The sequence below is a fragment of the Rhinolophus sinicus genome, linkage group LG07 (genome assembly GCF_036562045.2).
Source record: "Rhinolophus sinicus isolate RSC01 linkage group LG07, ASM3656204v1, whole genome shotgun sequence".
NCBI classification, from domain to species: domain Eukaryota; kingdom Metazoa; phylum Chordata; class Mammalia; order Chiroptera; family Rhinolophidae; genus Rhinolophus; species Rhinolophus sinicus.
This window is the reverse complement of record NC_133757.1, coordinates 29,971,939-29,988,143: the sequence shown is the minus strand read 5'-3', so window position 1 is coordinate 29,988,143 and position 16,205 is coordinate 29,971,939. Positions and strand designations below refer to the sequence as shown.

Genomic DNA, 16,205 nt, shown 5'->3' with positions numbered 1-16,205 from the left:
ATAAAAATGTTTGTTTTCTGTTTCATATATTATCTAATTTATCAGAAAATTGAGACTTTTTAAAAATCAAAATATCTTTTTCATTCGTAATGAACTATTTTTCCATTCTTTCACTTAGTATTGATTATACTCAGTTTACTAAATTGAAATTATGGTGATTAAATCTAGGTCTTTAATATGTTCCCAAATCCCAAGATTCATAAAAATTAAAATTTAAGTGAAATGGGAATATTTAAAGCATATGGAATTATTTTGTAGTGTTTTTTAAATTATATAAATCCCTCTGCTATCCTCTGATCCCTATCAGATGTACTGGAGAGGGCATTCCTGCATTGGATGGGAGATTGGACAAGATACCTTCTACATTAGCTTTTTTAATTCTAACAAATGTAATTGGAAGAAAGGAGGGAAGAGTAAATAAATGAGCAAGCACTGGAGATACACAGGATAAAAGAGGAAAGAAATATCCACCTTTCAAGAAGTTTACTACTTAGATGTATGGGCAGATGACTGCCAGTGCAAGGTGGCCTGTTCTCAGAGTCAAATGACCATTTCACATTAAGAGCTAAGGAGTTCTAAGGAATGTCTTCCCACAGAAGGTAGACATTTCAATGTTGAGTCGTTCTGTCTGATTGACACAGGGCTGTAGAGAGTAGGACATACAGTGGGAGAATAACTAGAAAAAAAGACTGCATTGTACTGGACCTTTTACAGTGCAATGTGTAGGTCCACTTGATTGAAACAAAGAGCACGCTGGGAGGTACGGAATATACCACCAGAAGAACAGTTAGAACCATTTTATGGAGGACTTTCAATATCTATCTTTGTTGCATTTGTTGGGATCAATCCAGAGGAATGTATATGAAAAATGAGAGACTGGGTGGAATAAAAGTTTGCAGGGAGAAAACTATACATTGAGATGGTAAACTTAGTATGAAATTTTGTGTATATTGTCACATCTAAAGGCCCAAAGTGCCAAGTTCCACAATATAGAATGCTTGACAATTCTTAGATTTCTGTTTTTATTGTATTATTTACAGTAATCGTTTGTTGAATGTGTGAAAGCCTGAGTCATTGATGCATATCACTATACTGTGAGCTATTTGGATTTCATTTTATATATATGTTTGTCGTACTTTACATAGTTATATCAGCTTAGGTTTGGATGACATTTTGACTTGCTAATATTTGTATTGAAGGATTAGATCTTAGCTGTCACATTTTTAGAATGGTATTATACATAAAATCATGAATTTGCTAATTATTTTCTTTTGTAATAGACATTAATTTCTATTCAGTAATTACCAAAAAGGGCATATTAAGCATTTTTGCATATGTTGCATGTTTCAAGTTAAATAATTACAGGAAGTCTCACTTAATGTTATTGATAGGTTCTGTGACTTTAAGTGAAATGACATAACAAAAACAATTTTACCACAGGCTAATTTATATAAACAAGAGTTAAGTTCCTATGGCATCTCACCAACATTATAACGAAACAAAATTGAACAAAACGTTATTCAAGGACCTGCTGTAGATCTAAAATTATTATAGCCACTACATTTCATTGTTAATGTGTATTTATCTCACAAAAAAATAAACTGTAGAAAACAAGATTAATGCTCCAAAAGCATAATAATATGTAGAGAAAATGTGAGATGACAGTGGATTATGATCTGTAAGTGGTTGAGAGATCTGCTGATGGTGAGAAGGCTTAAAATTGAGAACAGGCATGATGATTGAGAAAATATATTTGGTTCTGTACATATTTCAGTTTTTAAATTTCAGGACCAAAAATTTGTTGTTCTAGTAGTTCTAACAGTATTGTGTTTCTAATACTTCATTTTTAAATATGGTAAGGCCTTAGAATTTACAACAAATGTTACAGTGAAACCTGTAATAGTAATTATAAAATGTTTTGAAGAGCTGTTGCATGAAGAGCCGTAATATAACAATTTTTTAACGTAGAGTTGCTTATACGAAAAGGGGCATTGGACGTAAAAGTAGGAGCCCTGTAGTATAGTGCAGGGTTTTCAACACATGACACCTCAGTGATTCCAGAATTCCTCATCCTCATTCCCACATCAAACACAGCAGGTTGATTTAATGAAAAGTGCTTAGAACTTGTCACTATAGTAGATGCTCATAAATGGTCACTGCAGTAGTATTGTGGTTATTGTCATTATTGCTATTGTCACAGTTATAGAAGTATATGAGAACTTCTTTTCAGTATCTGTCCCTTGAATACACTCACTGCTCAGTCTCTGTTAATATGGTTACGTATAGCATATCTATTCCTTAAATTAACCTTCATTCTGCCTTAGCAAATTGAAATAATGACTGTCTTCCAATTTTTAAAAATTGTTTGCAGTAATTCGTCCAGCCCATATGTTTAGATTTTCTTTTGAGCCTATAAAATTAATGACTTCCTTAATAACTTGATATAATAATCTTTATTTGACAGTTGAAATGTTATGAAATTTGATCTAAAACCCCTCTTTCAGCAAATGGTAGTTACATTCTGCCATATAACTGATAAATAAAATACAATAGGGCAAAGTTTATATATGTAGTATCTGTAGCTTTTTAACTTAGATACTTTGAGTAAACTCCAATAAAGGCTTTTCAGTTATTACTGTAGGAGAGAAATTGTCCTGTTAGCTTACCAACAATGTGTATGTCTGTGTCTGTGTGTGTTTGTGTGTGTGTGTGTGTGTGTGTGTGTGTATCCATATGTTTTTTCAGTTCAGCTGTTGTTGCATAGTCTGTATTTAATTTTAAAATAGTTAAAATGATGACCAAAATCAGTAGTGTGTTCTACAGTGAGTTCCACTGAGTAAATTGTTGCTGCTACTTATAAAATCACCAACATCTTTGTTTAAATTTAGAAAATATTTTTATATGTTAAATAATTTATAGAAATGTCTGAAATTGCTATCTGTTGTGATCCTAGATAAACTTTTTTAAGGAAATCATTAAATACTATCTACTGAACCCCTCCTTTTTACGTGACTTGGTAATCAAGGAATTATATTATGTAAAAAAGGGAAAAATGAGCGGAAAGGAAGTATGTGGGATTAATTAGAAAGTCAGCGTTAGATCTGAAAGAACCATGCAAGAAATAGATTGATGCATAATTCAAAACTCATTTGTTGTCATGGATTTTATGTTAATGCTTAACATTTAGTATGCATAGCTTATGGGACTAGCTGTTTATAACAGCATCACCTTGGATATTCGTTTCCCCCCCTGCTGCTACAAGAAATTATTGAGCCCTCCCATCGTTCCTAGTGATCAAAATACACCAGTCGGCATCTGCAGTGTTACCACTGACGACTTATGCCAAATTATGCCTGTAAGTATCAGTTACTAGAATCTTATTCCTTAATGCTAACATCTTCGACCTGAACAGTCTTTCTCCTGCTGATGCTATTCTTTTTAAATATGGTTTCCCCTCTCCTTTTGTAACACATCGCCTTTTTTATCTAGTTTCTCCTTCCTTATAGAGAGACATCACCCACTCTGCAGTTCTCCTCAGCTCTTATAACAGTAGAACAGGCTTTGAAGTCAGAGAGGCTGCGGTTTTAATCTGGGCTCTGCCACTTATTAGCTCTGTGAACATGGATAAGTTGTTTAACCTTTCTGAGCTCTAGTTTCTTTATGTGAACAATTGGATAATCAAACTTACATATCAGGGGGATTACATGAGATAAGAAAGCACTTAGTACTCGATCACTTCTGTGGATCCTTATTAAGATGATACTGTGCAATATCATTAACAGTGTCTTCAACAAACAGCTGTTAAATCAATACAACATAAATTTCACGGGACTGTCCCTTAGAACATTCCTCAGTTCAAAAATTAGATTTCTGGTCATCAAATTTAAGCCAAGGTTAAAATTTAGTAGATAGATGGATAGTATACACTTCCTCCTGACAATCCCTTATAATATTTTTTACTGCTTAGTTTTTATAACTGTTGGTCAGCAGAGCATTCCTTGTAATATTCTTAGCAAATACCTAGATGTTGACATTTCCTGTTGTTCATTAAGTATCTAAATATCTCTGTGTTTAATAGGCAGATGAGTTTGATGTATGGTTGGCGCCTTCCTATGAAAGTTGAGAAACCTCCCAGAACATGGGTCCAATTAGAAGACCAGGGGTTTGATATCAGACACATTTTTGGAAGTTGATTTGGGTTTTTCAGATTAAGAACATAAATTCACATTTTTTATAAGACTCAGTAGTTTGGAAAATAGTGTGATATGACGGTTTGCAAAAGTTAATAGAGTAGGCCCTGAAAGATCAGCTTTCTGTGGTCTTGTATCTACAACATACTAGCTATGACCCTGGATTCACTTCATTTTCTTATCTGTAGAACAATGGGAGTAGACTAATCTCTGAGTTGCCTTCTCATTTTAGATTTCTGTGATTTCCCTTTTTGTCTCACATACTTAGTTTTTGCCAAAATTTTTACCAATAAATTTCCTAATTTTATTATTTGTTTATTGTTAATAAATTATTTTATTATTAAAGCTATTTGAATTTGACTCATTTAGATGCAGTTTTTTTTTCAGTTAATAGATATTTTATGAATGAATATGCCAATATGTTTTAAATTATGGAGCTGAAGATTTCACTAAGCTAATTTCCTGTTCTTATATTAGCTCTTTAATAATGAATCCAAACTGTTCATATACTATGAGATCAACTATTGAAAAAACTAAGTTTCTATACATGCATCAGTAAAGATTAAAAGGAAGCAGGAAAACCGCTGCTATGTTAGGGTAGTAGAATGTGGGTAATTTTTTAAAGACATTTTATAAATGAATGATTCATTTATTAGTAAATAGCATCTATTAAAAATTAGTACCCCCAAAAAAAAATTAGTACCTAATTCCCATTTCATATATGGTAAACATATATCCTAAAAAGGTTTTTTTAGCTGCTTTTTTATTCAATTTCTTATCATTGGTATTTGTACACTCTGTTTTCAAAAAGAGAGAACAGGGAAGTGAAGAAAAACATATAGTAGATATGTTTCTTAATTTAAAGACAGTATGTGCAAGTATAAGACAAAAAGTACAGAAAGTAAAGAAAATACTCAACAATGTGTTGTTAATAAATACAGTAATTTTCCATGACCCTGTTAATGAATACTCTGATCCATGACTCAGAGCATCAGAATTGTTTCCCGACTGTCTTACGAAAATTACACTTGAGGGTTTTAGTTGAAATTAGAGGAGAGGCAAGCATAACCTTCAATCAGCAACTGTAATATCTCTTTTCCTTCTACTTAAGTCACTCTCAAATATGCTCTATTAAATAAGACCACAAACAATGTGTAAAAACAATATTCTGACTCTTCACATACTCTTTACAGATTTACAAAAATCATTCAAAACCTTATACCTAATTAATATTTTAGAGATAGCATATTACAGTTAAGAGTCTAAGATTGACAGTATAGATAGATAAAGACAATTCTCAACAAAAATTGGGGTTTGAAAATACAAGGCTGGGAATAAAAGGTCATACAGTCCCGAATAAATCAGATCTGAGTATATAACTTCATGACCTATTGATTGACCTTGGATTCTGTCATTAAAATTTAATCTTTGAAAGAAGATGGTAAATCCTTTCCCTTGGATTCATCAGTAGTCCCTGCAGCTCTTAATAAAAATCACACATTTCCCAATTATAATTTTCAGCATCCATAATTTTTTATTAATAATTGAAACAAATGACAATCATATCAACTCTATGCTTATCTAGACTTGTATAAAAATTGCTGGTTTTAATGGAATGGAAAATTTATTATGTATACAAGTATATAAGATAGTTCTAACCATTCTATTCTTTATTTTTTAATAATTTAAAACTTTAATTTTTTCATATAACTGGAAAAATTTTTTAAATATTTGGTTAATTTTTCTGTTTGTAAATCTTTGCTCATGGATAACATGAATTATCACCTACTGTAGAAAAATGTTTTTTTCAGTGTTCTCAACTTCTTGGGAGAAGAAGGCACTGTAACTGAAATATAGAACCCAATTAACATGCAGGAACTTCGTGTTTTTATGTTTCAAAGATGTATCCTAAAACAGCAGATTTCCTTAAGAATATAAGTTAAAAGTGAAAATACTGCAAATTTATAAATAGTAATGTTGCAGATAGCAGTGAATTATGACGGAAACTATGCTCTTAGATTGCTGCATATGAATAGACCCCAGAGTTATGCCTCTTTGGTTTGAACGGGATATTTTCCTCCTATATGACCTTTTCCAATGAAAAGGTAGATGGTAGAAATCATTCACAAGCATTCTGTGACCTGGAAAATACATCTCAAATATTATCTTCATTTCAATATCTGAAAGAGTTTAGCTGTCTAGCTCACATGTAACTGAGCTACAGTAGATCCATATAACTATTTGAGGTAATACTATCTGGTTTAAAAACACAGATAACAGATTTCTTTTTTTATAGGAGTTGGCCCATGGATTAAGTGAATTGCTGTCATATGAAGGCAATGTTGAAGAAGATTTCTATTCAACATTCCAGGTACTGTTGAGGGCAAATAGCTTTCTGTTAATCATGTATTTGCATGTGTGAAAAATGCCATTTGTTATTAAACAACCGTTATTAGGAAAGATGAACAGGATTAATCAACACATACTATCCCCTGTCTTAAAGGGTCTTAACCTGTTAAAGTAGAGACAGTGAAGCAGACACAGGTAAATGAACAGCCAGGGAAAGTGCTTAAGGAAATTCACCAAGGGTGAGGGTACAGCTGCTTTCTAGGCTGCTGGCGTATTCCCGATTGACTCAGTTACTTTTTCAGAGCTTTTCAACTTCTTAAAATAAGCCTCTCTCCTAGCTACAGTACAAGAAGTTAGGACTAGAAACTAATGAGTTAGACCAAAACTCTCATTTCCATTCCCCTAACACTAACTGGGAGGTGGAAATTACTGTAATTCACGAAGCTCCAAAGACCTGAGTGTTACCTAATGGCCACAGGTTTTGTGAACATCAGTAAAGTATTAAACTATGTTCAACAGGATAAGTTAAAGCCCTACTTTTTAACTTCGTAATGCTTTCCTGACACCTCAGCCTTAATACAAATATCACAAGAGCTTAGTCTTTCTGTAGTTTGTATATTTAGAAGGGGAATAAAACTGTTCTGTTTAAATTTTACAAACCCGTTCATGGAAGCCTATTATGATAGCTACCATACCAATGAACATCTTGTGTTGGAATCTCCCATCAGGTTTTTCAAGAAGAGTTTGGAATAATTAAGTCCTATAATTTAAAGCCAGGTGGTGATAAAATTCCAGTTACCAATCAAAATAGGAAAGGTAAGTTAGACACCATTTCTTAACTAAAAGGCTTTAGTGTTTACCATTTACTTTTACTATGTAATAGATGTGAAATTGCTTTTCAGAATATGTACAGCTTTATGTTGACTTTCTTCTCAACAAATCCATCTATAAGCAGTTTGCTGCATTTTATTATGGATTTCATAGTGTGTGTGCTTCAAATGCCCTTATGGTGAGTTTAAGACTTTTAATTAAGCTTTCAATTAGGTTTTGTAATATAATAATATTGACAAATAATTCCTTAAATATTTTAGTAGATAAGCTTTTAAAGTAGAAAATGTTTTCTACTTTTTAAAGGTAGAGCTAGAAATAAAACTAGTTCTTCCACTTCAGCCTTAACTCTCTAAAGGGAAAAAAAGACCAGTCAACTGCATTTTTCTCCCCTGTGCTATGTCTTTTAGGGTTATAAAAACTTTCCTGAAGCAGAGTGGATGAAGAGATCCCAGGGGCTCAAGGTCTTAATACTGAGAGACAAAGCACAATAAACAGAGTTAACACATAAGCTCCAGGGCAAAAGCCATAACTTCTTATTGACTAAGGAACATATTTATAACTGCTTCCTGCTGCTTCACGGGTCCCTCAGCAACTCTGAATTGCCTTTTACCCATAGGAAGCAGTTTGTCTCCAGAGTCATGATGGACTATGTTTGCTTTGACTTATCTTAGCCATGTGAATATGGGTCAGCTGCTTTTAGAACACCATGTGGGAGATATAAGCAAGTTTCCGAGAGAACCCATGCCCTTTATCCCAGCTACCCAGGGCAGGTTCCATCACACCATTTGTATCTCACCTCAGTTTTATTATGAGGGTTTGGAGTAAGATCTTTCATTTGAATTATTTTTCAAAGGAGAGAGCTTGTTTTAAAGTAACTTTTGTCACATGTTTCTTGTTGAAAGTACCTTTGAAAACGGAGCACATATTTATTGACCTCTAATTGAATTTTGTCTGTGACACACTGGTAGTCCTGGGGATGGAGAGAGGGAAAATTAGAATTAAATGCCATGCCATGGTTTCTATTTTTCAGTTTTAGTCTCTTTAGAGACAACCTGCGTAGGTGAAAAGAACCAGGGAATGACACAAGACAGACTGTAACCAAGTACACCCAAACTACAGTGTACACTTCCTGTGCATTATTGGAAGGGATACTGGAAGGAGGCAGGCAGATCAGTAGATGCTGAAGTAGCTAAGAGTTTCATGCTGGGTTTTGGGGCAGAGTAGTAATTTGGATTCTTGCTTAGTCATCTGCTGGTTTTTCTGGCAAATTGCTACTGTTTGCAAAAGGGGGAGGCCTACTAGTTTGACAAGATTTATAAACTTTCAGAAGCAAAAAATATTTTACCTCAGTAGGAAAAACATAAATGGAGAAGATTTTCTTTAACAAAAATGGTTTGATTTACTATAAAAGAAGTCGTAATTTTTGTACTTTGATTCAGTGAAAATAGTTCCAATTTCACTTTTTTAAAATCATCATTTTTATTATCATTTTTGGTAAATAATTACTGGCAGCTGCTTCGTCCAGAAGAGGTTGAAATTCTGGTCTGTGGAAGCCCTGAACTGGATATGCATGCTTTGCAGAGAAGTACTCAGTATGACGGCTATGCGAAAACTGACCTGACGATAAGGTGAGCTCTGTGTACTTGAGATGGAGAGGATGCAGAAGAGGGAGTGAAAGGATGTGGTTCATTTATGCATGTAACTTACACTCTTTGAATCAAGTAAGTCAGCTGAAATATTATAGAGTTCCACACTGTCTTATTTCATTTCTAGAAAATAATGTGAGAATATTAAATATGAAATCACTTAGCAGTCCCCTTCAGAGAGAGTGATATAAATAAGTTTCTACAACAGTATACAGATTTTACATTTTTAAAAATGACTTTGGTTCTAGAATTTCAAGGATGCTACATATCTAAATAGCAGTACATATTTAATAGCAGCACTGTGTTGAAAAAAATAAGAAAAATTGGATTGGCAAAAAATGGTTTTTGTGCTATCCACTGTTGGGTTACTTTCATAATTTTGTAAAAATGTTACTTTTGTAATATTGTTAGTCAAAAAATCTAATTCACATGTAAAAGCTTGTCATTCCTTAATTGCACAATAAGGGTATTATGTATATTTAGGGAAGTTGTTTCCTTAGAGCTTACATTATATTACTTTATTTTGATCTGCAGGATTTGTGTCAGGGCATTTTATATAAATTTCCTTTGTTGTTCTCTAGATACTTTTGGGATGTTGTACTTGGATTTCCTCTTGATCTTCAAAAGAAGTTGTTACATTTTACTACAGGAAGTGACAGAGTACCTGTAGGAGGAATGGCTGATTTGAACTTTAAAATTTCAAAGAATGAAACTTCTACTAATTGGTAAATTTCCAGATTGAAATTTTATTTTTAATCTATGTTTTGTTAATAATATTATGTTTAGAATTAGAGGCTTCTTTCAATCTGAAGTCATCGTCATAGAAAAATCTTGGAAGTAAACATGACCTTGAAAAGAGACAGACTATGGCTTAAGGTCCTCTATTAATTTTTGAGACATACCAATACTAATTGTTAATAATTTCTTTCCATGAATTTTTTGCTTTGCTAAGTCAACTGTTTTGTAGTCTCTTTTAGAATATAGCCTGCTTTTAGTACTAGCTTGTCTAAACTGCATTTTTATTTACAAGTGTTTTTCATTTAAAATGCTAAGGTGGGTTTTTTTGGCTATTATAATTGGTACTAGAAGTACCTCTATTACTAATTCTCTTTTGTTTTTAATCTAGTGCTGTTTGCATATGAAAGTGATGATTATGATGGATTTAAATTATTTTCTATTGTTGATGGGTTAATGCTGATCTACTTACTTCTTCCCAACCACTTGGTAATTTCTGAACCTAATTTGAGTAGACAGTACTTGGATTATAATCATTTTTTCTGCTGCCCCATATATTCCCTGAGTTCTGTCAGTTCTTCTTTTCATTTGTGAACTGGAATTTGTCCTTTCCCATTGCTACCGGTACCATTGTCAGCACTATTCTGATAGTATGGAGTTCATAAGTGCTGAAGGAAGGGGTCTAAGAAATCTGTAGAAATCTTAAATGAAGATAACAGTGTCACCAGGTAGAGGGTGGGGGAGCTGATCAAAAGGATTCAGAGCATGAACATCGTGTGTGCGTTGGGGGCAGCAGCGTTAAAGGTGTGGGCATCAGGTGTCTCAGAAATCTTCTTTATATGATTATTTTTTCATATTTGACATTTTTAGTGTAGGCTGAAATAACCAAAACAAGCAAACAAACAACAGAAAACTTGAAATAGGCTTTTGTCAAATAATGAAAACTCATCCTTTCCAGGAGAGCAGAAGGTAGACCACCTGCTTCATTGCCGCTTGCACTCCGCTGGGTCTTGACCCTTCCTGAGTCACAGCCTGGATTGTTTTCCTCATCTTCCCCTTCCCCTGATGCGCTTCTTCACCTTCATCATCATCTTGTTCTTCTTCTTCAGTAGCTTCTCCAGCGAAGTATAACGCTGACGTTGGGATTACACGTTCATGTAAAAAGTGACCCATTGCAAAGTCTGCAGCAAGGCTACTTCCGCATCATCTCCCAGATCTCCTCTCTCAGGAACTTCAGGAGCAAAACAATTAAAGGAAGAGTCCCTGGAAACTGTTTTGGTCACAGTACAAACTGTCCCATGTCCATTGTGTTTCTGCTTCTTTTCAATAGTTTTCAGAGTGACATTCTTCCCAGTCTGTCTGGACCCATAATTGCTGGTCCATCAAAAGAAGAGGGATCGGAATCATCTGGTTCTGACCTCATCCTGTATGTCTCTTCATCTGTGAATTCTTCATTGGGTTCAAAGTGAAATTCAAAGACAAAACTATAGGCTGGCCAGCGTCTGAGAACCTCACTATAAGACCTTTTAAGTGCTTCAGAATAGGTCCATCGTGTTCCTGAAACATATCACTGAGCAAGCCAACATTCTTAAAAACAGTCAGCCAAAATTCAGGAGTTCCCTTGGGGTCTTCTTTTTCTTCATCCTTTTTCTCATCTTCAATCTTGGCCATTTCTTGCAGCTCCTCCAAAACTGCATCTTCCTCATCTGTTTCCCATTCACATTCTTCTTCTGTAGGTTTATACATTGCATTCGTGATTTCGAATTGCTTATCAAATAAAGGCTGATATAGAACAGCATACTTTCTTTCAAGATCACGAACTTCCTCACAGAACTTGGCTTCCATCTGTGCACATTTAACTTGAAGGGTTTTGAGAGCATTCACTCATCTTTTAACTACACTAGGCAAGCTTTCAATGTTTCCTGTTGGTGTTCCTATTAGACTATCAGGTCTTTCTTGGAGGGCTGCAAGAATCTGTGGATTTGGCACCATCTGAGCAGTCAGCTAATGTGCTTTGATTTTTGGTTCTTCACCAGTTTCTTCTTCTACTTCCTTAACATCATCCAAATCTTGATCAAGTTCAGACTGTTCTTTGCTTTTAGTTAGATGTGGCTTGTGTGACTATGTTTGGGCAGTGAGATAAAAAGTAGCGTAGAACTTTGAAGAAGCTTCCTTTATAGGATGGTAAACAGCTAGGAGGCCTTTTTGATCTTGCTTCTTCCCTAGAATAGGGATGTGATGGCCAGAACTCTGGCAGCCACATTGGGCCATGAAACATCTTGTTAATGTCTGCTATGTTGTAAGAATTCCAAATATCGGTGGCTAGCTCAAGGAGCCAGGTGGCCAGAGCTATGCAGGCAGTGATTCAGGGCAGCAGTGGGAGGAGCCGGAGCCTTTTTATTATTTTCTGACAGTCAAGACTGAAATAATAGTAACAGTCATATTATCTGCTATTCTGTTAGGTGTTTTATGTAGATAGCTGTTTTTAATCTTTTTAACAACTGAGTTGGATAGTATACCCTATCATGGTGATGAGGAAACTGAGATTTGGAGACATGAAGCAACTTGAACAAGGTCCCACAGCTAGTAAGTGAAGGAGACAGTATTCGAATTCAGATGTGTCTGACTCCAGAAATAATGCCTCTAGGATGAAAGTTGCATGAGGGCAGAGACATTGACTGTCTTGTCGGTAAACTTAGCCCCATGCTGAGAAGGGTGCCTGATGCATAGCAGGTTCAATGAAGGAAAGAATGAGTCATCTCTTAGGACAGTAAGATAGATTTGGATCAAGTGTGTGTCCTGGTATTTTGAAAGTTGCTTAGCAGTCATTGTGTGTGTATTTTGAGGCTCAATGTCTTTAACAAAATGTTTTCCCTAGGTTGCCTGTGGCCCACACCTGCTTCAATCAACTTTGCCTTCCCCCCTACAAGAGCAAAAAAGACCTGAAACAGAAATTGATCATTGGAATTTCAAATTCAGAAGGTTTTGGACTTGAGTAACCTAGAAGACTTGAAATATATTTTATATGTAGCATTCACTTCCCTCTTATTGTGCCTTTAACCTTTTTATGTTTTTGTTTCAAAACACCTTGACAAAGCTCACCAACTTTAAAATACTGGTTTTTTAAAAAATCAAATATGAAGTATGTTTAGTGGAGGCATGATTTTCTAAAACCACAGACATTGCTTGAGTGGGGAAAAGACCAGATGGCAGAGACAGATGTGGGTTCCATCCCTCTTTTATACAGCACTTTATCATTCTCCATTAGTAGTTTGTCACAGGTATTCCACTGGGAAAACAAGGTGCGGTAAAGAATGCACTGATGACGCAGTGGAACCCAGTGGCAGGTTGCGTGCTGCCAGCACACAGTAGCAACACACATTGCTACAGTCTCATTAATTTAAGGCACGTAGCCATATTTTCATATAGAGGTAAACAACAGTACAATTGCAAATGCAGTTTACAGGGTTTTTTGATATACTGGCTTTGGTCCTATAAGATTCTTTTCAACTGTTGCTGAAAAGCCTGTAAATAACTACATAATAGCCTGAGAATAATGGGATTTTGATAGTGCCATTTATTGCTAAAGATTTATTTTTACAGAGTAAATTCAGGGTTTTAGATGTGTATACAGCTTTTACAAATCAATAAAGACGATTGTACAAGAGTGTAACTATTTTCAGACTAATTGGATTCATGGTTATATTCTTTTAAGTATTGTTAGTCTGCATGCACATTGGCAGTAAACTAGTTACTTTGAGTACTTCTGTAATATTTGTATAATGATCATTTCTTCTTAAGGGTCGGGATATTAGAAAAGAAATCAGATAACTAATCATTGGTAAATTAAGTCAACTACAAGCACAAAAGAAAACTTTTTATATATACTTTGATCGATGTACAAGGCTTATTTCTAATATTTTTTGATCACCAGTTGTACTGAAACACTAATTTTTAGTAAAGTTTAGGATAAGATATTTGACGCAAGTGAATACAATAAAAACATTTGTGTCAAAATGACGTAGCTTGGTGGAAAAATCAAGTTCAACATTTTGACCAAAATGTTTGTTTTTCACTGGATTCTGAATATAGTAAATTCAAAAGTACTCTTTTTGGACTTTCTAATAAAGTAGCATGTAAAAAGAAACTGCATTTTAAGTCGGACAGTAAATGGTTTTCTTTTCATTTACAGCAAATGAAGCAGTTTTATTAGCATGTTATAAGTACTTCCAAATCAAGATTTCTCTATTATACTTTGATAGTTTTCCTTCAGAAATCTCTGAAGATATATTTGCAATAATAATGAAGCCAGCAGTTAGTACCAGCATATGGTTCACATGCAAATAATACTTTCCCACAATTTTTTCTGAGTTATACTATTTCCTCATTGCTATGCTTCCTGCACCCAACCAGCAGACTTCTTTTCGGGTGGAGGAACTAGGTATCAGTTTGGTTTCCTGCAGTTCTGAAGGAAAAGGAGTTACGACTTGGTTTACTCTTCTCTTTGAGACAGAAGTGACTCTGCTTTTACATTTGGATACGCTATTTAAAGGATTTTCTTCTTAAAAATCTTGGAAAGCCTAAGAGAGTTAAAGTCGTCTTGGTTTCATTTTTTTTTTTTTTTTTTTTTTGCTCTGTTTTTAATCCATATGCAAATAAAACTGCTTCTCTCTTACACTGCTTGAACTAGAAAGTAAGACGTAGGTTACTACTAACTAATAAGCACAAAAGAATCATGTATAAGAAACCAGATTTAAGTGTTTTAAATAAAATGTAAAGTTTTTATTTGGTAGAGATGGAAAAAATTGTATTGGCTTGGTCTGCATGTTTAATGATGTGCTGTATATCGATAGCTATGTCATTTTTAAATAAGAAGTACACAAGCAAGCCAGATTTTTAAATGACAAAGTCCATAAATAACTGGAAAATTTTTGTTGTCTGTTGTTGAAATTTATAATCATTTAGCATTTAATTGTACATTGCCTTTATTTATTTATGCTGTTTTTTGTTTACGATGTAACAATACCTCATTTTTTTAAAAAACCACTACTGTTATATTTTGTTAATTTAAACAGCTAGACAATTCATGTAGTTGCTTTTTTATATAATCTGTTAATGAATTCTTGATTTTTGTATCTGCCACAGTAAATTAAATCATTACACGGTATTTATCAGTATTTACAAAATGTCCTGTACTTTTTAAATCTTAGCTTAATCATATTTTTGTCTGTATGATCAGAAGTTTTTAACGGTCCCTGTTTTTTGTACAAATCTGTATTGTATTAAGTTGTTAACTTCTGGATAAAAATTTTCAAATATTAAAGTTATACAATCAGTCAGGTTTCAGTTTGTTTTCTGAACATTAGGCAATCAACTAAAATCGTAAGTTTAAAATATCTTAAATATTGCAAACTATTGCCTTCATTACACTCTCTAAAGTAGTGCTTAGGAAAAGTGCTAATTAATATACATGGCTCCAAAAGATGTGTGTTGTTATTGACAGCAAGTACCACCAACTTCTTCAGTTATTTTCAGTATGAAACAATGTCTGGATCTATTCCACCGAGTGCCATAGAGACCACCCTGAAATGAACTAAGTACGACATTTCATTGGCCATAGATAGACAACTTCAGATCTTAAGTATTTCTCTCCAAAACTATCTGTCTGGCATTTTTTCCTTGCCCACATTTCCTATACTTAAGAAAAAGAGAGGGGATGATGAGAATATAGGCCAGAATGTCATGAATGATGTGATTAATGGAAGAAGACAGGTAGCTGGAGGGTGAACATGCTCAGTTCACCCAGACGGCCACACACAGCCTTTCATCCAGTGTAGTGGTTAAGAACTGCACTTTGAAGCCAGACTGCCTGGGTTTGGGTTTACTGTTCACCAGCTGTGTTTCCTCGGGCAAGTTACTTCATCTCCCTGTGCCTCAATTATCAAGTGAAAATAATTTGTAAAATGGCAATAATCTCCCTATCTCATGTGGAGGGTTGTAGGGAGGATTAAATGAATATGTGAAAACCACTTCCACGGTACCTGGCCTAGAGTACACAATATGGTGCCAGTGTGGTTGTAACACTGTTTCTGAAGCCTGGAGGATTTGACTCTCTGACATTGGGTGCAACCCCATATTAAAGAACACAAAGTGCTTTGAGGCATTAAAATTGTTAGCATATTTCTTATTCTAGAAACAGTGCTTTAGAATTTTACCCTTATGGATGTCTCACTAGGCAAGGGTTTTTAATACTGTTTTACAGATGTGTAAGAGGCGATTTTAAAATTCGAAAATAAATGAGTTTATTTTTAAGGAAACATTTCAACTCGAGAGAACATTTTCAGAGATTAACATAATAAAACCATGTTTCCACTCAGATCTAACAAATGTTAACATTTTGCCAGATTTTCTTTGTAAATAAAAAATCACAGATGGAGTTGAAGCCCCTTTTTGT

General features: G+C 34.4%; 1 protein-coding gene and 1 pseudogene across 1 annotated transcript in view; one reads left to right on the top strand and one right to left on the bottom strand.

Annotated features, from left to right (window-relative positions):
• HECTD2 (HECT domain E3 ubiquitin protein ligase 2) overlaps window positions 1–15,086 on the top strand; it is a 70,544-nt gene extending 55,458 nt beyond the window's left edge. Inside the window, exons 15-21 of the mRNA XM_019739189.2 lie at window positions 3,197–3,355; window positions 6,487–6,561; window positions 7,268–7,355; window positions 7,442–7,548; window positions 8,883–8,998; window positions 9,598–9,741; window positions 12,630–15,086. Coding sequence (XP_019594748.2) covers window positions 3,197–3,355; window positions 6,487–6,561; window positions 7,268–7,355; window positions 7,442–7,548; window positions 8,883–8,998; window positions 9,598–9,741; window positions 12,630–12,750 — 810 coding nt within the window. The 3' untranslated portion in view covers window positions 12,751–15,086. The remainder of the gene's footprint in view (window positions 1–3,196; window positions 3,356–6,486; window positions 6,562–7,267; window positions 7,356–7,441; window positions 7,549–8,882; window positions 8,999–9,597; window positions 9,742–12,629) is intronic.
• On the bottom strand, window positions 10,735–11,834 carry LOC109451190 (nucleosome assembly protein 1-like 1; annotated as a pseudogene).
• Window positions 15,087–16,205: the final 1,119 nt, after the last annotated feature.